Source organism: Mytilus trossulus, chromosome 5 (genome assembly GCF_036588685.1).
Source record: "Mytilus trossulus isolate FHL-02 chromosome 5, PNRI_Mtr1.1.1.hap1, whole genome shotgun sequence".
Taxonomy (NCBI): Eukaryota; Metazoa; Mollusca; class Bivalvia; order Mytilida; family Mytilidae; genus Mytilus; species Mytilus trossulus.
Window position 1 is genome coordinate 19,119,971 of NC_086377.1, and position 26,533 is coordinate 19,146,503.

The 26,533-nt window shown below is 33.0% G+C and overlaps 1 protein-coding gene across 1 annotated transcript in view; it reads right to left on the reverse strand.

Moving 5' to 3' along the window:
- Positions 1 to 24,130, reverse strand: part of LOC134717698 (peroxidase-like protein) — a 39,212-nt gene extending 15,082 nt beyond the window's left edge. The window contains exons 1-4 of the mRNA XM_063580192.1: positions 23,967 to 24,130; positions 8,628 to 8,785; positions 7,857 to 8,019; positions 2,477 to 2,700 (exon numbers count right to left, since the gene is read on the reverse strand). Of these exons, the coding sequence (XP_063436262.1) occupies positions 2,477 to 2,700; positions 7,857 to 8,019; positions 8,628 to 8,785; positions 23,967 to 24,130 (709 nt within the window). The remainder of the gene's footprint in view (positions 1 to 2,476; positions 2,701 to 7,856; positions 8,020 to 8,627; positions 8,786 to 23,966) is intronic.
- Positions 24,131 to 26,533: the final 2,403 nt, after the last annotated feature.

Sequence of the window (26,533 nt, forward strand, 5' to 3'; positions counted from 1 at the left end):
ATAATAATATTCAAGATAATAACCAAAATGGCAAAATTTCCTTAAATATACTAATTCAAGGGCAGCAACCTAACAACAGGTTGTCGGATTTATCTGAAAATTTCAATACAGATAGATCTTGATCTGATGAACAATTTAACCCTGTCAGATATGCTCTAAATGCTTTGGTTTTTGAGTTATAAGCCAAAAACTGCATTTTACCCCTATGTTCTATTTTAGCCATGGCAGCCATCTTGGTTCGTTGGCCGGGTCACCGGACACATTTTTTTTAATGATGATTCGGCTAAGTTTTGCTTAGTTTAGCCTTGTAGTTTCAGAGGAGAAGATTTTTGTAAAAGTTAACGACGACGAACGCAACAGATGGAAAAAGCTCACTTGACGTGAACAAAACAAATGATAAATTATAGATTTTTACAATGAATATTTCATAAACTTTATAATCGTACAGGACAGTTGTTTTGCAGAAACTATTTCAATTATAAGTAAACTTATTCTCTGCAATTTCAGCCATTTTTTTCATAAAATTAAACTGTCCTGGCAGATTTTTTTTTAACTTATTATTTATTCTTATATACTTTACAAATTTATAAAAGTTAATACCCTGTTCTTAATTATACAATTTAAATTTTAACACCGTAACCACTGTGTATCATCAGTACAGCGGATATAGGTACTAACATTTTAACAATATGTTGAGTAAAACAAAAGTTACAGATAAAACGTATCAAAAATAACTGTCCTGGTTTTATCTGTCTTGTTTTTAGACTGGCGCATGTGGCACTGTACGGAACTACATCAGTTTTGGGAGCCCAACAGTTGACAGAGAGGAAAGCCCGACACCAGTAGATACAAGCTCCGGTAAATGAAGAAGCCTAACAGTGGAAATGATATGTAACAAATTTAAAAGTACACTACTATTATGTGTATCTGTAATACATTTTATACCAAAATTCATCAGTTATGGCGGAATAAAACTGGATGATTTGAAAATTTAAAAATATCAATCTGTGAATAAAACAAGAACAACTTCAGCGGTTAATAAGGAAGTTTTAATTATAACAAGTTTGCATACAATTTGCAATGTATGTATAATTCTCAATTCACAAAAACTAAATAGAAACATCCCTAAACTAATAGTAAATAGCTGAAGTTATTAGTATTAGGTTTTGTAAGCAGTACAAAAGTTTAAAAATACTTTCCTTTGAATTTCAATAAAATCTTTTACACATAATTTCTTTATTTTAGATGGATTAAATAAAAGACCGAGAATTACAGAAGTTATGTTTCTTTCATATGTAGTTTGAAAGAAAATAGCCATATCTTTAACAAGGAACAATGGATCTGGTGACTATTTGAATTGATATATCAATCCACATCAGATCTTGGAAAATGTACTTTCCATTTAACTACCAAACTTTATAAAAAGTCAATTTCAAAGTATATGTTTGACAGCAAACCAACAACAAAAGTAATTCGTCTAATCCGATATAATTCTATATTCATTGCACCTCGTTTTCTGATAGAAGGTCACTGTACGTGTGTAGTAAGTCGAATTGAAAGTTGGTGTTAACATTCACAACTAATTGCGCATTTACAAGCTAGTTGTTCTTATTAGAATATAAAATTGTCTTATAAAAAGGAAAAAAACAATGCAAAATTATTTTAGAGCAGCTTAGGAACGTTAGATTCCTTAGCAACGACTAGGAGGACCTGTATGATTAAGATAATATTTAAACCTAACGTTTATGAATAATGCAACTAACTTTGATGATTGAAGTAATTATTCTATCACATTATGTTTTTTTAAGTGGTCACATGATGGTTGGTGCATAGAGATTTGATGCTAAGATATTTACTTCTGGCAATAATACACAAATCAATAGTATATTTGAATAGAATTATAAACATAGATTCTACCACTGCATCGAGTGTAATACGATATTTATCCACTCGAAACAGTTTAATTTAAAAATTTAAATGTCAAGGGTGGATAAATATCGTATTACACGAGATTTGGTGGTAGAATCTGTTTCTCTAATAATTTTCAAACAATATGCAGGCAAACGTATATCTTCTTTTCGAATGATCTGCAAAAAGATGTGTTCTTTCTATGTGACGTCATCAGGCATGGTCGCCTTTTTTCATGCCATCACAATAGGAAAATCAGAGGAAAGCAAGACATGTCAACGTCATAATCGGATTTTAGCCAATGAAGAACTGGGATCAAACGAACCACGCGTTGATTACTATTTTTGTATACAATGGGTGCAGAAAGGGATAAATTGACGAAGAATTAGAGAAACCTTAATTCCTAACAATCTCACATTATAAAATAAATAACATAAATGTATATGTTAAGAATTACAAAATCCATAGCAATAAATAAATAAATAATGATAAAAAAAAAACGGTTAAACTTGGTATAGACCTGTTTGAAATTAGGCAGGTATGTTGTTAAAATGATAATTAAACTTACGGTCCCCATATTCGGGATCCACAAACCTTGCCTGAGCTGTTAATGCGGCACCTTTCAGCACACCAGTGCTAGGATTATTGCATGACCCGTCTGGCATTCGATATGGATAACTCGATTTACAATTCGCCCTTTGAGGTTTTAAATGGTTGCATATTTCCGATATTTTAGGATAAAGGATTGCAAGAGCCTCTTGAACCTGTTCACTTTTTAAAGGTAATCCAGTACTGGAAAAAATATGTGCAACAAAACTTGTAATTATTACATTTGTTAAAACCAAAGTTAGAAATAAAGTCAAGTAAACTATATTAAAAAACGACATGACTTCACAATAGTTGGTAACATACATTTATAAACCCGGTTAATAACATTCCAATATGGAATGCTATTTTTCTAAAAATGTTCCAGTTAAAAGTTCGTACCAATACGTTTTTTTATATACCCCAGACACACAGCTTTTTGAGGCACAAAGTTACGCTTCTTTTCTTATATCTACTACAGAAATAATTAGTTCAAGGTAATTTTTTCTCATGGGAATGTTTGCTTTTACCTATTTATAGTGAACATATGTAACCATTTACGATTCTTTTTTTACATTTACAGGAACAGCCAATATTTGGCCGTTGAAAAACAATGGAGAACAAGTTTTATTGACAAGTACAGACCATAAATTGTACTGAAAGTATAAAAGAAAAGACCAAGACAAATATCGACTGAAGAATGCATTAATATATGATAAACATAAGTTAAATGCAGGTCTCTGAGACGCATCCTTATATGAGTCATATAAAATCAATCTATAGCGTTTAAACAGAAGGACTTGCCAGCTGAGAAAAATCTGTAGATACATTTCTCACTTATGTGAAAGGCGCATACAATTTCATTTTGTTGACAATGGTAAAAGGGTACAGCACTGAACATTTTGTTATTATCTCAATCACCAAAAAATACCGAACAAATATATCAACAAAGAAAAGAAAGTCATAAAGACTAAACACCTACCTTAGCAAAATCGAAAGACAGTAACACAATAATTGAACATAGCACTACATGGGGCTGTATAAGTACGGAGCCATGGCAGATAAATATTACCAAAAAACTAAAAAATATACTAAACAGTAAAAGTAATAATCTAAAAAGACAATTAAATACTATAGCATGTGATTAAGATGATAAACAAAATCAGTATCTAGAAACCAAACTTATCGAATGGCATAATCGAAAGCCCAAACACATCAAACGAATGGATAACAACCGCTGTATGCCTGACTTGATACAGGCATGTTTCTATGTGGATAATTGTGGATTGAACTTGGTTTTTAGCTAGCTTAACATCTCACTTGTATGACAGTGGAGTCAAATTCCATTATTGAAACACGTGCAGACGCTACAGTGACACAACATATACAAATTAAAAGACACTAAATGTATACATATGCTGGTTAAATATATTTTTATATATTACATAGTATTCATAGAAATTTTAAAGAAGAAGTCGTATTGATACTTAGCCAGATGGCAAACAATTGAAAAACAATCAAAATATGGAAGACACTGATGTTTAATCTTTTTCAAATATTAATGACAAATTCGTACATTCGTTCACTATAACGCCTCCTATTTATTTACGAGGTAGTTGAAAGCTTATCAACGGAACATACATGACACAGGAGATATCGAATGATTTCCGGGATATATAAAAATCAGAAGTAAGAACTTTGAAGATTAACTAGCAGCAAAATTAAATATTGTGTCGTAAATTCTTTTTAAAGAAAGTAGGACGCAATGAAGACAATAAAAAAATTACAATGTGGTAGATACGTTCGCAGTGTGCAAAGTCTGTGTGTTAACCGGCTTCACCTACATTTAGTTATATGCGTCGAAGAACAGTAACGTTTAAATTATAAAAAGTAATAAAAATTATCAAATAGTATTAATTCTAGCTAATTTTTTTTAAAATAATGATTTCTAGAACAAGTTAGTAGCATTAGTAATCAAAAGACTGGCACAAATCTCAAACAAAGTAATCATACAACACTTGTTCAAAATTAAAGATATCCTGCCAAAGGTCGGTCTATCTTATTGAACATCCCAGCAAATGAAAATGAAAAAAAGCAAATATAGAAGCGTTAAGAAAACAATGTGTTTTAATGGACGGTTATATTTTTTAATCTGCCAATTTGTTTTACATTCATCAAATTATATATATATACTTCTTATGTTTAATGCTCCTAATCCCAAATTTCATTATAATCCACAACCACAACAAAATACAAAGAATACCTAGCACGCGTCTTACGCACAAAGAAAGAGATACAAATGAGATATAGGAACGTCAACGTTGAAAGTGTGAATTTTTATTATCATTTTTGTAATATTAACGCGAGCATTTCATCTATTGGGAATTAACACTATACTATTAATAAACAGAGTTATTTTTATAGATATATATGTACATATATTTTTACAGTTTATGACGTCTGGTTATATCTGTAATTTGGATAATTGTCAATTTGAAGGTCCACAGAATCTCGTCATTCCTCACATTATCTTAAAACGTGCTCCAACAGAAAAGATACCGTTTTTCTGAAACTTCAGAGCTTTAATTTTAAGGCCTTTGAAAGATGTCACATTGCCACGTTTCGTCCACACCGTTAAAAACAGAAAATTCACAGATCCAAGACCATATAAAAATAGCAGGGGAATGTTACAATGTTACTTGGAGAAATCGTAACTGTGATTTGACCATAAAGAAGGAAAAAAAACTTTTCCCTGAACCAACTATTGTTCCAGTTTTGTAAAAAGTAAATGGAGTTTATACCATTTACAACGAAACTGTTATTGAATTAATTGCAACCCAAACAGATGATAACCTCGAAAACGCAGTTGAATTGCAGATACAACCCAAAAAGTAATGAACAACATAGCCGATTATATAGTATGATTGGAAAAGAAGTTAGCAGCAATATACCATGAAATTTTAGACTTGAATTTTTTTTTTATAAGCAATGAACCTTTTATTCAAGGGCTAAATGAAATGTGGGAGGTAAATAAAAGGCAACAGTAGTATACCGCTGTTCAAGACTCAGAAATCCATGGACAAAAAACAAAATCGGGATAAAAAAACTAAAATCGAGGGAAACGGAAGATCAGGTTCGGTACTGGAATGAACAAAGAAACAGGAAGAGAGGATTTTAGGAGGAGAAGGATAGCTAAAGAAAATATGGAGACATTTTTTCACCACTACCCTAGAAACTATCTTGACATTCTGTATTTTATATTGTTAGTCCCGAGGGAAACACTAGCCCAGTAGCCAGTACTTCGGAACTGGCATGAACATACTGATTTTTTATGTTCTTGAAATTTGCTGTTACAAAATGTTAAAAATTATTTTATAACAGTAGCAGAAAACAAATAAGTAGAATGACGGATCGGTTGCGTTTAACATATCGCCTACATCAATCAAAATTAAGGAATGTATCTCCCCCTGCAAAGCTCTGATTCCTTTCACGGATTTGGCTATACTTTTTGGACCTTTTGGATTAGGGCTCCTCATCTTTAATATAAGCCCTGGATTTCAAATATTTTGGCTATGAGCATCACTGAAAAGACATGTATTGTCGAAATGCGCATCTGGTGCAGGGAAATTTGTACCATTTATGTTATATGATATTACCAATGTTTAATTTTGGATTGTAATTACTGTTAGCTATTTCGAGAGTTTTGAATTGTATTTAAAGTTCAGGTGATTTTTTATAAAGGAATGAAAGACAGTTGTTTTGCATTGTTGAATTTTTAATAATAGGTTTTGTGTACACCAATAAGAGGTGAAGTCCTCGGTTGTACATACAAATTTTGTTCTTGAAATAGTTTGGAAACTTTTTAAACAAACACTCAAGAGATATTGGTAATTGAAACTTGTTTTCGTGTAGTTAAATGGAAAATATTTTTTGTTTAACTAAAAGTTTTGTTCTAAAATTGTAGTACAATTTTGCTTATATTATAGTGGAGTTCAATGGTGAAGTCAATCCCATTGTTTTAAATATTACAATTGGCCTACTAAGAAGTAAAGTCCTCAGTCCAAATAGTTATTTTGGGGACGAAATAGATTCTCAATGGGGACAGCGTTGAAAAATTAACGCGAGCATTTCATTTTTTTGGAATTAACACTTTTTCCTTTAATATTATGTCAGTTAAAGAGAACCGATAAAAATAGTTCAGCTTATTAATATAGTGTTAATTTCCAATAAATGAAAAGGCTCGCTATATTTTTACAACAATCATGTTTACTGTAATATTCTAAAAGAAAAGTTACATTTACTGTTCTTCATTTCGCGCCATTGCTTTTTCTATATACACTTAACAACATTAATGAAACACCCTTTCTTTCCACAGGCAGCAATTTAATATAATAAAACTAATCTGCCGGTTTAAAAGACATTTTGTCTTTCTTGGCAACAATTGAGGTTTCGACCCAAAAAGTCAAAGGTAGTTTTTTTTAGGAATTGGTCGTTATAGAAAAATTTACTAAAACGTTAGTATTGATAAAAGATTAATCCCTTCTAAAGGCCGTTCATTCACCATACAATATTTTTCTTCGATAGCGGCGAAATCTAGAGTTAAACTTTGATGGTTCTAACATCATTCTAAAAGAGGCTGTCAGTGGTTTATTTATCAACTTAGCGTTTATAAAAGCAGACAATTTTAACGGGTAATCTACCAAACGGTTATTTAAAGCACAACGTGGAATACCTAATAGGCGATATCAACCCATTCTTATTCCTGTATGGTTACGAGGGTCGAAGAAAGAGAAGGACTGTGTGTCGAGTATGCAGTAAGGTGGTGCATTGGGATTGTAAAGATAATCATTTGTGTGTTAATCTTGATTTCAAATATATTCTATGTTTCTGATAAAAAGGAGGTCCACAAAATTAAAACCAATTAAAAATAACATACTATTGAAAAGTGTGGCCGATGCAACTTTTACTTTATGTTTTGTTCCAGCAGTTATTTGCCTGTGTAGGCACTCTAATGTTTCACAAAAGAGGCAACTTTATTGTGGATGCACTGAAAGTGTATCGCGGATAGTTTTGAAAGAAGTTTCGAAGTGTAAACGGATTACAAAAAATCTTACGTACCGACGAAATTTAAGTAAATATGATTTGCAAATCATTAAAAATTTTTTTTTTCTATTTATAGATTTTGAATTCGGTGTTAGAATATACAATGTAATTCTAAAGACCAAGCGTGATTTTGCGCTGGGAATATTGTATGGACACATTTCTATGACTATCAATTATTTGTATCATTCGGTTGCTGTGTAATTTATGAATACCTTTTACTTTCTTAGTAACTTTTTTAAAAGTTTAAAAGTGTCACTTACTCGCTCTGTATCCTCTTAGCAAAATCTGCAAATACGAGACCGGATATGGCAACACTAAAAGCAGCTGCCGGATCTTCCATTTGTCCAGCAAAAATGTCCATTCTATCTTTAGGGGTACGCCCTGATTGTCTTACACGAACAACAGGAGACACAGGTAATGGCACTGTAATGGCGGATATGTACTTCTGTTTATAATATAACGTGTAAACAATATATGTCGGGTATATAATTAAAAAAAAACCCGAAGGATGTAGAAATTAAACAATTTCCATTCAAATTAATGTCCGTGACAGCATAAACTCTTGGCAATTTGACTGTACAGCAATTATGTATTTCGAAACAGGTGTTGTATTTAACACGAATTTAACTACGAAATGGCATGTAAATCAAGTATAAGTTTATGGCAAATCAATCTCTGCAGTGTGTACTATGTAATAAATACGAATATTCTCATTGATTTATAAATTTTGTAAATAGTTTTTAAAAAGGTTCCAAGATACAATAAACATTGATGTCACTAAACATACTCAGTATTTATGTTTCCAATTTTCAAACTAATTAATGGAAGTCTTCTATGAAGTTTTGTGGTTGTTTTTTATCACTGTGTTGTCATAATAATGTCATTACAAATTTTTCACGAGAATTATTTGATTATAAATAGCTGATATAAAAAATCCTTGAAAACCATGTAATGTTCTGGCGTATGAAATTATAATCCTGATACTTTTGATAACTATTTACAGTTAACATCATTTAAACGAGACAACTTACGAATAGACTGATACCGTCGGGGAGCATACTTGTCTAATGCGTCATCTAAAGCGTTGTTCAGAATTTTGTTCAATGTAGCATTTCCTCCTTGAGTTCTACATGTTGTCAGTGTCAAAATATAGAATAAAACAAAATACAGTGTGTTGACCCGTATCATTCTGAAAAGAAATAAGTTTACATTTTCATTGATCGATTTGTATATAAATAAACTCATCATAGATATCAGGACTAAATTTAGTATATACGCCAGACGCGCGTTTCTTAATGATACTAATGTCCCGAATGAAAGTTTTGCCTGTTTAACATTTGTTATTTCGGGGCTTTTTTTTATAGCTGACGATGCGGTTTTTTGACTATTTTACTTATTGTGTCTGTATATTTAACGCATCAATGTAAATATAACGGAATTTGATGAGACTGTTATTAAAGTGAGAGGGTTAGCGCTATAGAACCAGGTTTAATCCACAATTTTCTACATTTGAAAATGCCTGTACCAAGTCAGGAATATGACAGTTCTTGTCCATTCATTTTAGATGCGTTTCGTTATTTGATTTTGCCATGTGATTGTGTACTTTCCGAATTGATTTTCCTCTGAGTTCAGTATTTTTGTGATTTTACTTTTTGCTCATTATTGAAGGCCATACGTTGACCTATAATTTCTGTGTCATTTGGTCTCTTGTGGAAAGTTAACTCATTTGCAAACATACATCTTCTATTTTAAAGTAGTGTGTATTAGTTCATTAAAATTTATGCTAAAAAATAAATGTTGTTTGACAGTAATATGCCGTTGTTTAAAAATCATTCATCGATTTAGAGAAAAAACAAATCCGAGTCACTTATTAAAACTGAAGGAATCATATGAAGTATTCAAACTTATTTAGTGAAGATTTCAGTCGGTCTTCGTCGTTGGAACAGTTTATGTGCAAGGGAAGCATCTTGGTTAATGCCTTGTTACATGTAAGAAATTGATAATATAGTTTAATTTCTTATGATTATATCTATACAAAAATCTATCATTAAGATATAAAAAAAAGAAGATTTGGTATGATTACCAATGAGACAACTATCCACAAAAGACCAAAATGACACAGACATTAACAACTATAGGTCACCGTACGGCCTTCAACAATGAGCAAAGCCCATAACGCATAGTCAGCTATAAAAGGCCCCAATAAGACAATGTAAAACAATTCAAACGAGAAAACTACCGAACTTATTTATGTAAAAAAATGAAGGAAAAACAAATATGTAACACATAAACAAACGACAACCAATGAACTACAGGCTCCTGACTTGGGACAGGCACATACATAAATAATGTGGCGAGGTTTAACATGTAAGCGGGATGACGACTTTACCTTTATTGTTATTTCCTTCGAGTTCCTTAATGTAGATGTTCCATTGACTCCCTGAGATGAAGTGAACATTTCAAGTCTGCTTTGAGTATGTACGTGTTGCCAATGACGTTTCAAATTTTATTGACATTAACATTTACACCTCTTTATTATTAATAGCGTTATTTTCATATTAGTATTTAATGTAAAGATCTCAAATAAGTATTAATGTTTGTTTATAATCCGTATCATAAAACAATACAATTATGTATACGATTCCGGAAGGCATTCACCGATAAATTGTTGGTACGATCTATCTGATTATACTCACAATATTCCAGTATGATCACGGTAACCGTCATCTATATGGAAATAAACTCATCATATATACCAGGACTAAATTTAGTATATACGCCAGACTAAAACGGTACTATTTATGCTGTCATGGACAACAGTTTTAAATTAGCTCTTTTTTTTATACAAACCTGGACAAAACAGTTTTGTGTGGTGTTCGTACTTAATTGTTTTGTTTTAAAAACTGAAGCCAAATATTATCAAGACGAACTTCCAACGGAGCGTGTTTATGCTATCCATGCCCACCCTCATTTTTCACCAAAGTTATGAAACTTTGGAAGTCTTTACGAAGAATTCTCTACAAAATATTTAAATGTGTTTGAAAATTAAAAGATAGGTAGAAAAATGTATTGTTCCCTAACACTCATTCATAGCACTCCTAAGTTGACTTCCTTCGCCTGCCCTGGGTAAACACAAGACCAACTGGATTCTGAGAAAATTTAATAGTACTTACTTTCTGGGGAGCTCATCTAATAGAACACAGTATTTAATCAAATTTAAGTACATATATATTCCGCTTGCAGTCGAAATTAGATGGCCAGGTATATTAAAAAAATGTTTAAGAAGATCATATTTATTAGTTTATTTATTTTTTACTCATTATGTTATATTTTTAGAAACGACAAACATTATATTATATTGTATTTTAATCTATGACAAAAATAAAATTGTGAAAATGGAAATACTTACATGATGTTCGAATTTGATTGCGAAAAATTGAGAATCGGTTATTTTTAACTGCGTATTAAATAAAAACCCTTTTACATGTCCAAGGTTAAACAATATTCCATATAAACATAATTTTAATGCGACTACTCGTCAGAAAATATAGAAAAAAATACGTGACATGATTTATGTGATGTTTAGTGATAATTGAAGACCCATAAATTAGTATTAAAAGATGTCTTGTCAATATTTGTAGCAGTTATTTTATGTGAAATATAACCTTTCTTAACTATGATAAAGAAAATTATCAAATGGTACATGCATTTATTTCTCTAAGTTAAGAGTTCTCAAAAGATGCTTTTTTTTTATAAAATATAAATAAGTTATGAAAGTTATGAATCTTTAACATTACAAAATGAACCGTCGTGTACAAAATGTACGTTAATGAATGTGTGCATCTTCTGATAAGTCAGAGAATTAAAGAGGCGAAGGAATATTACACCAGATTATCATTATGACTACAAATAAAGATACCATGATCCTGTAAAAGATGGCATAAACAAGTTTTTGTTTATCTCTTTTTCTACTTTATATTTATGAAAAGCATAAAACTTGGTGAAAAGTAGTTCAAGATGTCCTCTTGTCCCTCAATAAAAAACAATTACATATAATTGAGGTGTATATGTGTGGTTCGTTTTATCTGTTTTTCATTGGTTAAAATCCGATTATGACGTCTAAATTTCATCTAAAATTCTTATTGTGACGGCATGAAAAAAGGCGACCATGTCTAATGACTTCACACAAAAAGAACCCATCTTTTTTGGCAAATCATTCGAATAGAAGGGATACGTTTGTCTGTATATTGTTAAACAATCATTAGAGAAACATATTCCACCACCAAATCTAGACAGTTAAATTTGAAAATTGAAATATCGTATCGCCCTCGATGCAGTGGTAGAATCTATAGATATAGAAAGATGTGGTGTGAGTGCCAATGAGACAACTCTCCATCCAAATAACAATTTAAAAATTAAACCACTATATTTATTTAAAGGATAACACAAACTACATTACCGAACCAGCCTATTACTGCATGCTTACTATCAAAATAACGAATAACAAAGCAATAGAATCAATAATTTTGAGACCGGAGTAATAAAGCGCGTCAACTAAACATATAAATGTAAATAACAGGAACCTTCACGTAACTCGAAAGGTAATATGAAGGATGCTGTGTGTATCTTCAAAAGTGAAATTATTTTATTCTATTTTCAAAACGCACTGAAGTTTTGGCATCTCTATATAAGGTAAATTTTTTAATAATTTTGTTTGGCTAATCATGCAAAAATGTTGGGTTTGTGTTTATTAGAAGGAAAGTTTAACACGTTTTATACATTTGAAAACAGTTTTTGTAATCGAACATTTTAACGGAAACCATATATTTCATTATGTCCTAGTAAAACTTGATACACCTTCCCTGATTTTGCTCTCTAATGTTAACATTGAAGTCAAACAGGAATCACATGTGCGATTTTATATCAAGGAACCTCCGTTATTAATGTATAACTATGCAGAATGAAAATGGTATAAAATGTAAATTTGCATATAAATCCCAGTGTGGTCAATCAATGCATTATGCATTACATGACCTGTGTGTACCAATTAAGCTATCTGACATGCCAACTAGTATTCCTTACGGAGTGTTGGGTTTGACTCTCTCCATAATCAACTCACAGGCCTTGAAGTCAGAAAACTTTGCTTAGTGCTCGAAGCACAAAAATCATACTCGTAACATGAAATCCAAGATTTGTTTGGATGATTTTGGAGTACGAGCACAACAAAACTGACTAGAAAGTCTAATGACTTTAAGGCCATAAGTGGGATATTTTCTATAGATTGTTCATCATGTATCTTTAGATAAGACGTGGCACAGTACTTGTTTATCCCAAATTCATGTATTTGGTTTATATGTTATATTTGTTAGTCTAGTGGGATTTTGTCTGAGGCTTGGTCCGTTTCTGTGTTGTGTCGTTGTTCTCCTCTTATATTTAATGGGTTTCCCTCGGTTTAAGTTTGATACCTCGATTTTGTTTTTTGTCCATGGATTTATGAGTTTTGAACAGCGGTATACTACTGTTGCCTTTATTTACATAAGCCCGAGACATTGTGATTGTTTGGTATCTATTGGAGGCGACAACAAGGAAGTGTCACTCACTTGTATATCGTATTCAAAAGATAACTTTGATAAAGCAAGCAGAGGCATACACGCATCAATATGTAAAGAGCTATGAATATTTCTGATCAGAAATACATTTCTATACCTAGATTGTCATGTGTGATAAAGTTTCTTTATATGAAAAAAGGGCAAAGTGTTTTAATTCATGTTTAATAATCTTGCCAAAAAATCCTACTTTTGTATTTTTAAAGGAGAGGGATACATTTTTAATATATATAGGCATGTCACAGAAAGTGAAATAAGTACAGCGATAGTTAACTGAAGTGAAGACCATTTAGTGGCCTTCCGCTGGTGTCTCGTTTGACATATTTCCCATTTGCAAGCTGTATTTTATTTCAGTGATTGTAATTCCGTATTTTATAGTATTGTTTTTCTTTTTTCAACCAATTGATCCTGTATTAACCACGTTTTTTTTTTGTTTTGTCAGCTTTATATTTATTTACGGTTAATAGTTTCCTCGATATTATCAACTTTGTTTACAAGATGTGTAATAGCTCTAGAGTGTGATATAATCCTATTTAATAGCTTAACCTATTTGCGATTTATTTTATTTTTATGGCAGTCACACCTGTGATGACGTTAAAGTCAATGGATGTTTAACCTGGAACTGAACCCAAACATTTCTTTTTCTTAATGCGATTTTTACTCCTAACAAAGTTGTAATAAATGGCATGAGACAAAGACTAACGTTCAGTAGTAATTATTTCATGCTTATTGAAAACATGATAATTTTTTTAAAGAAGTAATTCAATAGTAAGATCTTACAAGATTAAACAATCATGATGAAGTTTCGAAAATTTTAACCTGCCTTTGAAAAACACAGGTTTTGATTGATATGGATACAATTTGTTTATTGCAGTATGTCGCTTTCGGAATTTGATGAGTCTGTTATTAAAGTGAGAGGGTTAGCGCTATAGAACCAGGTTTAATCCACCATTTTCTACATTTGAAAATGCCTGTACCATGTCAGGAATATGACAGTTCTTGTCCATTCGTTTTTGATGCGTTTTGATTTTGCCATGTGATTTTGGACTTTCCAGATTGATTTTCCTCTGAGTTCAGTATTTTTGTGATTTTACTTTTCACTGTCTAAGGTAGTTGTTTAACGACAAAAAAAATTGCACTAATCCTACAGGATTTTGTACTGACAAAACGGTAGAAGTCAGGAAATAAACATATATTTCTATATATATATTGGTTATATTACGTGACGATGAAAGTTTGAAAAGGGCGACTCAGATAAAATATATCATTTTAGGACATTTTTATCACCATTACTAACAGAATTGTTCTGAACATAATATTGTAAGACACCCGAGCTTATTCCGTCATGTACTGGAGAGTGTTCGTACGAACGCTCTGGGAATGTACCAAGTTTAGTGTAAAAGAAAGCCGAAATAAGTACAGGAATTATAATTTAATACGCCAGACACGCATTCGTCTAAATAAGACGTTGTAAAGCCAAACAAGTACAAAGTTGAAGAGCATTGGGACCCAAAATCGCAAAACGGTTCTGTCAAATACGACTAAGATAATCTAGTCCTGGGAAATGAACCTACTTTTTCGAGAAAAAAAAGGGAAATTTATTAAAATAACCGTATAAAGGAAGTGAGAATCATACTTTGGCCGCTTACATTAAACATGTTCGAAAAAATAGCCTAACCTTTTAACTTATTTCGTGGAAACAAAAGACTGAAAATACGGTACAAAATTGTCCTAACATTAATTGATGTTTAATTGATGTGGTTGCTGGACTCCAGTGGCATTATATTCATGGCGGTTCTGTAATAAAACGCCATTCACGGGTAGATTGGATCTCAAGACAAACATTTGATACTGCAACGATCAACTTAAGGAGACCTCAAACAGTTATGAAAGCGCTGCAATCTTTTACCACGAGCCATTGGATGTTAAGTTCCTAAATCTGAACTGACGTGACTGTGTACTTGTACATCTAGCAAATATTACTGAATGCCATACTTTGACGAGGGGTTGACTGCTAGTCGGGCAAAGATCAAAGTGACAATTGGGTTATGCAGCTCCTGTATGTTAAGGTGTTGATATAACAGTATTAAGAACATTTTTGTTTTTGTTTAGAAAACACAGAACTGTTCAACCCCCAATTTTGTTTTTTTTAATGTCAGGAATATGGTCATTGTTATATTATAGTTTATGTCTGTGTGTGTGACATTTTTACGTCGTGTTTATTTCCTCTTATATTTGAATGTGAATTCAAATTATTATAAGACGTGTCACGGTACTTTTCTATCCCAAATTCATATATTCAGTTTTGATGTTATATTTGTTACTCTCATCGGATTTTTTCAAATACTTAGTTCGTTTCTTTGTATTTTACATTTTAATGTCGTGTAATCATTCTCTTATATTTAATGCGTTTCCTTCGGTATTGGTTTGTGACTGTGATTGGTGTTTTTTTCTTTCGATTTATGAGTTTTGGATATCGGTAAACTACTGCTGCCTTTATTTATAATAAGGGAATATAAGGCATTTTTTTCACCGAGAACACATACAGATAAAACCACCACTTATTATCGGTTTTCAAAATGTTGTCATCATTTTTGGTTTTGAGCTCAGCTTTATCATGTTATAGAGGCGTATTTGTATTTTGCGAAAGGGACTGTGAAATTTACTGAGCCGTCGCAAGGAAAAGTTGGTCTCAAAGCTCTTTTTTTTTCACAAATACTTCTACATAATATGATGTGTCTATTATTATTGAGAGGTTTAGCGCTATAAAACCAGGGTAGCATCAACCATTTTCTACATTTGAAAATACCTGTACCAAGTCAGAAATATGACAGTTGTTCATCCGTTTGATGGATTTTGCCATTTCATTAGGAACCTTCCGTTTTAAATACAACTTATCGCTATTTGTTCGACATTACTGAATTTCTCACACGTTTCCGTAGATTCTTGACGTCATACAATAAAATATTTGACGCTTCACTGGAATAGAGATTGTAGCAGACGTCAGAAATTAAGCGACTGGGTCAGCCGGGATTACCGATAAGGTGTACTTTTCTTTTAACACCCAAACAAAAGTGAATAATAATCCATTCAAGATGTCAGCTGTAATCAATAATAATGTTTGCTTGGAAGTCAGCTCTTATCCATAATAATGTTTGCTTGAAATTAAGGACACGTACCGCAGGAATTTATCTTGTATCTACACGTGTTAGCGATGCCTTATTGTGACGTCATGAAACTAAATGTTAAGGATGAGATTTTAGCAAATTACAAGTCGACTCTTCATGGCTTCAAGAAACATTACATTGAACACCAAATCGGAGGACTTACCTTGTTTGTTTTGGATACTAACTTAAAAAATTCCGTACAAACAACGGTATATTGCTGGCTCATCTTCATGTTCCACTAAAGTTTTGTCCATTAGATTGACTAAAATTCTGTCTGCAGTGAAAGAGGGTCTTCCGAAATACTGTGAAACTGTTTACTCGCGTATGTTAACTATATGTGGATTCTTAAAATTTTTAAAGAACTTCTAGACAATTTTAAATCTCGGTCTTTTTCTAGAATAAGTTCTATCACAATTTTTGATTTTCTAACCCTGTATACCACCATTCCCCATTTGAAATTAAAAAATTGCCTAAAGGAAATCATCCACAATGTCTTTCGACATAAAAATGGTAACATACGCCATAAGTTTAAAACTTTGGAATTGCATAAGGCTATTTCGTTAATAGTAACTAACAAAAAGGTAAAACATGCTACACAGAACAAGTGGTCAGTATGCTGGAGTTTCCTATCGACAACTTATTTGTTGAGTTTGGAGGTAGACTTTTCCAACAAATTTTCGGCATTCCTATGGGAACAAACTATGCGTCTCTTCTTGCCGACCTCTTCTTATTTTCATATGAATATGAGTTCCTTTAGACACTTGTCAAATTCAAGAGAATCGAAGAAGCCAGATTATTTAATTTCACTTTAAGATATATTGATGATGTTTTTTCCATAAACAATCCGAACTTATCTGATTGGCCTTTATTAAATAAACTCAATATAGATACCAGGACTAAATTTTATATATACGCCAGACGCGCGTTTCGTCTACAAAAGACTCATCAGTGACGCTCGAATCCAAAAAAGTTTAAAAGGGCCAAATAAAATACGAAGTTGAAGAGCATTGAGGACCTAAATTCCTAAAAGTTTTGCTAAATACAGCTAAGGTAATCTATGCCTTAATATATCCCTCAGAACTAGAAATTTAAGAAACAACAGACTCCGCTTCATTTTTAGACTTATAGCTCGAATTTGACTTATACAGTCATCTCAGTAACAGAATCGATTACAAACGAGACGACTTTAATTTTGAAATAATACATTTCTCCCAACTTAGTAGCAATATACCAACTTCACCAAGACCTTGTTGATAAATATTCTGTATCAACTTCACAAGTAATACATGATGATCTTGATGTATAGATTCTTCTGTTAATATTATTTTTTTTCTGTTGGATTGATAAATATTCTGTATCAACTTCACAAGTAATACATGATGATCTTGATGTATAGATTCTTCTGTTAATATTATTTTTTTTCTGTTGGATTGATTTATGTAATATTTGACGTGGCTCGGTACTTATACATTTCGTCAATGTGCTTGTATTGTCATTCATTTTTTGGTGGCGTGTATTGTATATGCAACTTTTTGTGTTTCATTGGTTCTTATAATGTGACTCTGTACTTAAAAAGATCCCGTCAGTATGATATTGTCCTTGTTCATGTCATTATGATATATTTCTATTACGAATTACAAAATGCGTTGAACCATAAACGTCAAAATCATTCAATCCTGTAGTGAAATTAGCTATTTGTGGATTCTTATAAATTCTATATATAATTGTTTGACTATTTTAAATCTCGGTTTATTTCTGAAATTTATTCTTACATACTTCCCTGTATGGTCACATTGCCTATGTGAAATTTTAAAATTGTTTGTATGTACATTGAACGTCAAATATATGTGACGTATAAAATTTTCTGACGTCAGGCACGCAAATCAATAAATGTGTTTGTAGATAGATGTTTTTGTGTTCTGTTAAATTGTTCCTTTTAAAATTGTTATACGGAGATGACTGCTGTTCTCATATTTTGACTATCTTATTTATTGAGTCGGTTTAGTAAACGCAACATTGTAAATATAACGGAATTTGATGAGACTGTCATCAAAGATAGAGGGTTAGCACTATAATGTAACGGTACCCAAATTGTACCTATTTTGCAAAAATAGCAGCTGTCATCTAACAAGATTTCCTAAAAACTACACAATAAAATTAACGGTACCAATTTTCTTGCACCAGATGCGCATTTCGACAATACATGTCTCTTCAGTGATGCTCGTGGCCAAAATATTTGAAATCCAAAGCTTATATAAAAGATGAAGAGCTATAATCCAAAAGGTCCAAAAAATATAGTCAAATCCGTGAAAGGAATCAGAGCTTTGCATGAGGGAGATACATTCCTTAATTTATAATAATTTCTAATATTTTGTAACAGCAAATTTAAATAACACAAAAAAAATCCGTATTTGCATGCCAGTACCGAAGTACTGGCTACTGGGCTGGTGATACCCTCGGGGACTAATAGTCCACCAGCAGAGGCATCGACCCAGTGGTAGTAATAAAATTAACGGTACCAATTTTCTTGCACCAGATGCGCATTTCGACAATACATGTCTCTTCAGTGATGCTCGTGGCCAAAATATTTGAAATCCAAAGCTTATAAAAAAGATGAAGAGCTATAATCCAAAAGGTCCAAAAAATATAGTCAAATCCGTGAAAGAAATCAGAGCTTTGCATGAGGGAGATACATTCCTTAATTTATAATAATTTCTAATATTTTGTAACAGCAAATTTAAATAACACAAAAAAATCCGTATTTTCATGCCAGTACCGAAGTACTGGCTACTGGGCTGGTGATACCCTCGGGGACTAATAGTCCACCAGCAGAGGCATCGACCCAGTGGTAGTAATAATATTAAAGGTACCAATTTTCTTGCACCAGATGCGCATTTCGACAATACATGTCTCTTCAGTGATGCTCGTGGCCAAAATATTTGAAATCCAAAGCTTATATAAAAGATGAAGAGCTATAATCTAAAAGGTCCCAAAAATATAGTCAAATCCGTGAAAGGAATCAGAGCTTTGCATGAGGGAGATACATTCCTTAATTTATAATAATTTCTAATATTTTGTAACAGCAAATTTAAATAACACAAAAAAATCCGTATTTTCATGCCAGAACCGAAGTACTGGCTACTGGGCTGATGATACCCTCGGGGACTAATAGTCCACCAGCAGAGGCATCGACTCAGTGGTAGTAATAAAATTAACGGTACCAATTTTCTTGCACCAGATGCGCATTTCGACAATACATGTCTCTTCAGTGATGCTCGTGGCCAAAATATTTGAAATCCAAAGCTTATATAAAAGATGAAGAGCTATAATCCAAAAGGTCCAAAAAATATAGTCAAATCCGTGAAAGGAATCAGAGCTTTGCATGAGGGAGATACATTCCTTAATTTATAATAATTTGTAATATTTCGTAACAGCAAATTTAAATAACACAAAAAATCCGTATTTCCATGCCAGTACCGAAGTACTGGGCTGGTGATACCCTCGGGGACTAATAGTCCACCAGCAGAGGCATCGACCCAGTGGTAGTAATAAAATTAACGGTACCAATTTTCTTGCACCAGATGCGCATTTCGACAATACATGTCTCTTCAGTGATGCTCGTGGCCAAAATATTTGAAATCCAAAGCTTATATAAAAGATGAAGAGCTATAATCCAAAAGGTCCAAAAAATATAGCCAAATCCGTGAAAGGAATCGGAGCTTTGCATGAGGGAGATACATTCCTTAATTTATAATAATTTCTAATATTTTGTAACAGCAAATTTAAATAACACAAAAAAATCCGTATTTTCATGCCAGTACCGAAGTACTGGCTACTGGGCTGGTGATACCCTCGGGGACTAATAGTCCACCAGCAGAGGCATCGACCCAGTGGTAGTAATAAAATTAACGGTACCAATTTTCTTGCACCAGATGCGCATTTCGACAATACATGTCTCTTCAGTGATGCTCGTGGCCAAAATATTTGAAATCCGAAGCTTATATAAAAGATGAAGAGCTATAATCCAAAAGGTCCAAAAAATATAGTCAAATCCGTGAAAGGAATCAGAGCTTTCCATGAGGGAGATACATTCCTTAATTTATAATAATTTCTAATATTTTGTAACAGCAAATTTAAATAACACAAAAAAATCCGTATTTTCATGCCAGTACCGAAGTACTGGCTACTGGGCTGGTGATACCCTCGGGGACTAATAGTCCACCAGCAGAGGCATCGACCCAGTGGTAGTAATAATATTAAAGGTACCAATTTTCTTGCACCAGAAGCGCATTTCGACAATACATGTCTCTTCAGTGATGCTCGTGGCCAAAATATTTGAAATCCAAAGCTTATATAAAAGATGAAGTGCTATAATCCAAAAGGTCCCAAAAATATAGTCAAATCCGTGAAAGGAATCAGAGCTTTGCATGAGGGAGATACATTCCTTAATTTATAATAATTTCTAATATTTTGTAACAGCAAATTTAAATAACACAAAAAAATCCGTATTTTCATGCCAGAACCGAAGTACTGGCTACTGGGCTGATGATACCCTCGGGGACTAATAGTCCACCAGCAGAGGCATCGACTCAGTGGTAGTAATAAAATTAACGGTACCAATTTTCTTGCACCAGATGCGCATTTCGACAATACATGTCTCTTCAGTGATGCTCGTGGCCAAAATATTTGAAATCCAAAGCTTATATAAAAGATGAAGAGCTATAATCCAAAAGGTCCAAAAAATATAGTCAAATCCGTGAAAGGAATCAGAGCTTTGCATGAGGGAGATACATTCCTTAATTTATAATAATTTGTAATATTTCGTAACAGCAAATTTAAATAACACAAAAAATCCGTATTTCCATGCCAGTACCGAAGTACTGGGCTGGTGATACCCTCGGGGACTAATAGTCCACCAGCAGAGGCATCGACCCAGTGGTAGTAATAAAATTAACGGTACCAATTTTCTTGCACCAGATGCGCATTTCGACAATACATGTCTCTTCAGTGATGCTCGTGGCCAAAATATTTGAAATCCAAAGCTTATATAAAAGATGAAGAGCTATAATCCAAAAGGTCCAAAAAATATAGCCAAATCCGTGAAAGGAATCGGAGCTTTGCATGAGGGAGATACATTCCTTAATTTATAATAATTTCTAATATTTTGTAACAGCAAATTTAAATAACACAAAAAATCCGTATTTTCATGCCAGTACCGAAGTACTGGCTACTGGGCTGGTGATACCCTCGGGGACTAATAGTCCACCAGCAGAGGCATCGACCCAGTGGTAGTAATAAAATTAACGGTACCAATTTTCTTGCACCAGATGCGCATTTCGACAATACATGTCTCTTCAGTGATGCTCGTGGCCAAAATATTTGAAATCCAAAGCTTATATAAAAGATGAAGAGCTATAATCCAAAAGGTCCAAAAAATATAGTCAAATCCGTGAAAGGAATCAGAGCTTTGCATGAGGGAGATACATTCCTTAATTTATAATAATTTCTAATATTTTGTAACAGCAAATTTAAATAACACAAAAAAATCCGTATTTTCATGCCAGTACCGAAGTACTGGCTACTGGGCTGGTGATACCCTCGGGGACTAATAGTCCACCAGCAGAGGCATCGACTCAGTGGTAGTAATACAATTAACGGTACCAATTTTCTTGCACCAGTTGCGCACTTCGACAATACATGTCTCTTCAGTGATGCTCGTGGCCAAAATATTTGAAATCCAAAGCTTATATAAAAGATGAAGAGCTATAATCCAAAAGGTCCAAAAAATATAGTCAAATCCGTGAAAGGAATCAGAGCTTTGCATGAGGGAGATACATTCCTTAATTTATAATAATTTCTAATATTTCGTAACAGCAAATTTAAATAACACAAAAAATCCGTATTTTCATGCCAGTACCGAAGTACTGGCTACTGGGCTGGTGATACCCTCGGGGACTAATAGTCCACCAGCAGAGGCATCGACCCAGTGGTAGTAATAAAATTAACGGTACCAATTTTCTTGCACCAGATGCGCATTTCGACAATACATGTCTCTTCAGTGATGCTCGTGGCCAAAATATTTGAAATCCAAAGCTTATATAAAAGATGAAGAGCTATAATCCAAAAAGTCCAAAAAATATAGTCAAATCCGTGAAAGGAATCAGAGCTTTGCATGAGGGAGATACATTCCTTAATTTATAATAATTTCTAATATTTTGTAACAGCAAATTTAAATAACACAAACAACTCCGTATTTTCATGCCAGTACCGAAGTACTGGCTACTGGGCTGGTGATACCCTCGGGGACTAATAGTCCACCAGCAGAGGCATCGACCCAGTGGTAGTAATAAAATAAACGGTACCAATTTTCTTGCACCAGATGCGCATTTCGACAATACATGTCTCTTCAGTGATGCTCGTGGCCAAAATATTTGAAATCCAAAGCTTATATAAAAGATGAAGAGCTATAATCCAAAAGGTCCAAAAAATATAGCCAAATCCGTGAAAGGAATCGGAGCTTTGCATCAGGGAGATACATTCCTTAATTTATAATAATTTCTAATATTTTGTAACAGCAAATTTAAATAACACAAAAAATCCGTATTTTCATGCCAGTACCGAAGTACTGGCTACTGGGCTGGTGATACCCTCGGGGATTAATAGTCCACCAGCAGAGGCATCGACCCAGTGGTAGTAATAAAATTAACGGTACCAATGTTCTTGCACCAGATGCGCATTTCGACAAAGATGTCTCTTCAGTGATGCTCGTGGCCAAAATATTTGAAATCCAAAGCTTATATAAAAGATGAAGAGCTATAATCCAAAAGGTCCAAAAAATATAGTCAAATCCGTGAAAGGAATCAGAGCTTTGCATGAGGGAGATACATTCCTTAATTTATAATAATTTCTAATATTTTGTAACAGCAAATTTAAATAACACAAAAAATCCGTATTTTCATGCCAGTACCGAAGTACTGGCTCCTGGACTGGTGATACCCTCGGGGACTAATAGTCCACCAGCAGAGGCATCGACCCAGTGGTAGTAATAAAATTAACGGTACCAATTTTCTTGCACCAGATGCGCATTTCGACAATACATGTCTCTTCAGTGATGCTCGTGGCCAAAATATTTGAAATCCAAAGCTTATATAAAAGATGAAGAGCTATAATCCAAAAGGTCCAAAAAATATAGCCAAATCCGTGAAAGGAATCGGAGCTTTGCATGAGGGAGATACATTCCTTAATTTATAATAATTTCTAAAATCTAAATGTCCTGTTAAATTGTTCCTTTTAAAATTGGTATACGATAATGACTGATGTACCCATATTTTGACTATTTTATTAATTGTGACTGTTTATTTAACGCATCATGTAAATGTAGCGGAATTTGATGAGACTGTTATTAAAGTGAGAGGGTTAGCGCTATAGAACCAGGTTCAATCCACCATTTTCTACATTTGAAAATGCCTGTACCAAGTCAGGAATATGACAGTTCTTGTCCATTCGTTTTTGATGCGTTTTGTTTTTTGATTTTGCCATGTGATTATGGACTTTCCAAATTGATTTTCCTCTGAGTTCAGTATTTTTGTGATTTTACTTTTTGTTTTGTTTACTTGTTGATAGTATTAATGATGTCTTTTTCTGCTGCTCTAAGCAAGTTGTAGGATGAGAAAAGTGACTGTGACTGTTCACCTCTTCTTGTCCTGTCCTTTTAACGGTTGAGGTGTCTTGTCCTCGCACTGTGACCTGTGAGTCTCTCATAGTTATTTACAGTGCTTCAAATGTCATATTTTTTATTATTCTAGATTTTGATTTTGTCCCAAGTCTTTGAAACTTGTACCATAGTAACTTTGATCAATTATAACCATCTTAAAATCTTGTTACTTGACTATAGAAAAAGAAAGTCAGTTCATTTTTTCGAATTCACCAATGCAATTTTTTCTACACTAAATCATCTACTACATTGAACTATTTTAATTATTTACAACAATAAGCATACCACAGATATAAGATATATCTGGTGTCTTTCTAAGCACTCCTCTGGCATGTCTGGGCATGTTTTAAAATGTTATATATGATGAAAAACAAGATAAGTGATTCCAAGTTTTTAGAGTACATTAAAACGAACCTCTACCTAGAACATGCTGATTATAGAACTATAATAAAAATATTTTTGTAAAAATTTAGTCGCCCAAACTACCATCAATTCCTTTAAAAAAAAAATTCATGCTGTATAGAGGCACACATGTTTGAGTTCCACTCATCACATAACTCCTGTAGGATGTACTCCCATCATACCGATTGTAGTAGTTAAAACGGTAATATTTCTTGTTTCTTCTGATTTTCATGTTTAACATTGTTGTGTCCCATCTGATGTTTGAACACACTCCTCCTTTTATATCTGTAATTATATCCATGATTTCCTGGTTGATGTAATTAATGTCCAATTCTAGCTCTGTTTGCATTTGATCAATTTCAACATCTGAAAATATGATGTGCCTTAGCCAATTCTGTTTTTTTAATGGATATCTGTTTAGGTTTGTATTTGTTATGCAGGCTGGGACAATTAGCACGAATTAAACAGGTATATTATTTGCTGTTAAAACTAATTGAATAGTTTTTAACTCAGAGACAATATCAATAACATTGCTGTTGCCTCTTAAAAACCTCAACTCTGTACCATTTTCATGGCTAACCTTTTCTGTAAGGTTGAACAGTCCTGCTGCTGATATAACCCTAATATTATTATACTCAATGGATACAATTTCATCTTTGATATCTTCTTAATTAATTGTATAATTTCTTCTTTTGAAACCTTCGAATTGTTACAAATGTTTTCTTTATTTTCATTTTTTTTTTAAAGTTTGAACATTTTTTACAGACAGATGACTTCAGCGGTAGGAAGCGGGTACAACTAATGCTTCAGATAAAATTCAGTGACTGTATGCCAACCTTTCAGACCTCTTTTGTGCAACTAAAGCTGATGGAAAATTTTAAATCATCATTAATCTTTATTTCGTATCCATGACAATGTTTTGCTAATTTAGTGCATCTAAAATGGCAGGCAGAGGTCTAGCAGTATATTGAATTGTGTTTGGTATGAAATATTCAGACAAGTTAATATGAACATCAGCAATTGCGATAGAAATCTGGCCTGCTTTTGACAACGCTTATTCCATTACAGTTGTATTTTCATTTTCAAATATTGCCTATGAAGTAAATCTGATCTTTTTTCATCAGATGAAATAAAAAAAAAAGTACGTCTTTTATTACAATTTGTAGCTGCATCTCATGTCCTTTGACCTTTCATTGTAGAGTTAAGTTTTCATCTGTTTGCACCAACTCTATTAAAACAACGAAAGGGTAATCTGGCAATTACTTTTTAAGTAAGTACACTGCGTGAGTAAAATATTTTGAAACGACTTCCCAACAGGGCCCCTTTACATGATGCTTCAGTATAGTTACCACGTCCATGACCACTATCACTCTCAATATCGTCTGTTCACTTTGTTCAAGTTGGTATAAGAAGGTGGCGGATCAGATGTTCCATTAATGAAGGTTAAGTTAAAAATTTCCACCATTTATGATTGCATTTTTAAAATGACCATTAATTGCAGGATGCAAGTTCGGAAGATAAAAATAAAATTACACGTTGTTAGTTTATTTTCGATTTATGATTTTGACTGTCCCTCTGGTATCTTTCGTCCCTCTTTTTTAATAATGATTTTACCTTTTGATAATTTGTTTTGTTTACTTGTTGATAGTATTCATGATGTCTTATTCTGCTGCTCTAAGCAAGGTGTATAATAAGATAAGTGACTGTTCACCTCTTCATGTCCTGTCATTTAAACGGTTGCAGTGTCTTGTCCTCGCACTGTGACCTGTGAGTCTCTCATACAAATAATGTAGTTATTTACAGTGCTTCAGTTGTCATACTTTTTATTATTCTAAATTTTGATTTTGTCCCAAGTCTTTGAACTTTGTTCCATAGTAACTTTGATCCATAGTTACCATCTTGAAATCTCGTTACTTGAATATAGAAAAGTAAATCAGTTCAATTTTTCGTATTCACCAACGCAGTTTTTTTCTAAATCAGGCCTAAAATAAAATTTCATTTGTCTGGCATTGCCGTCCGACCCACTGGAAAACCTGCCGCCCAAATAT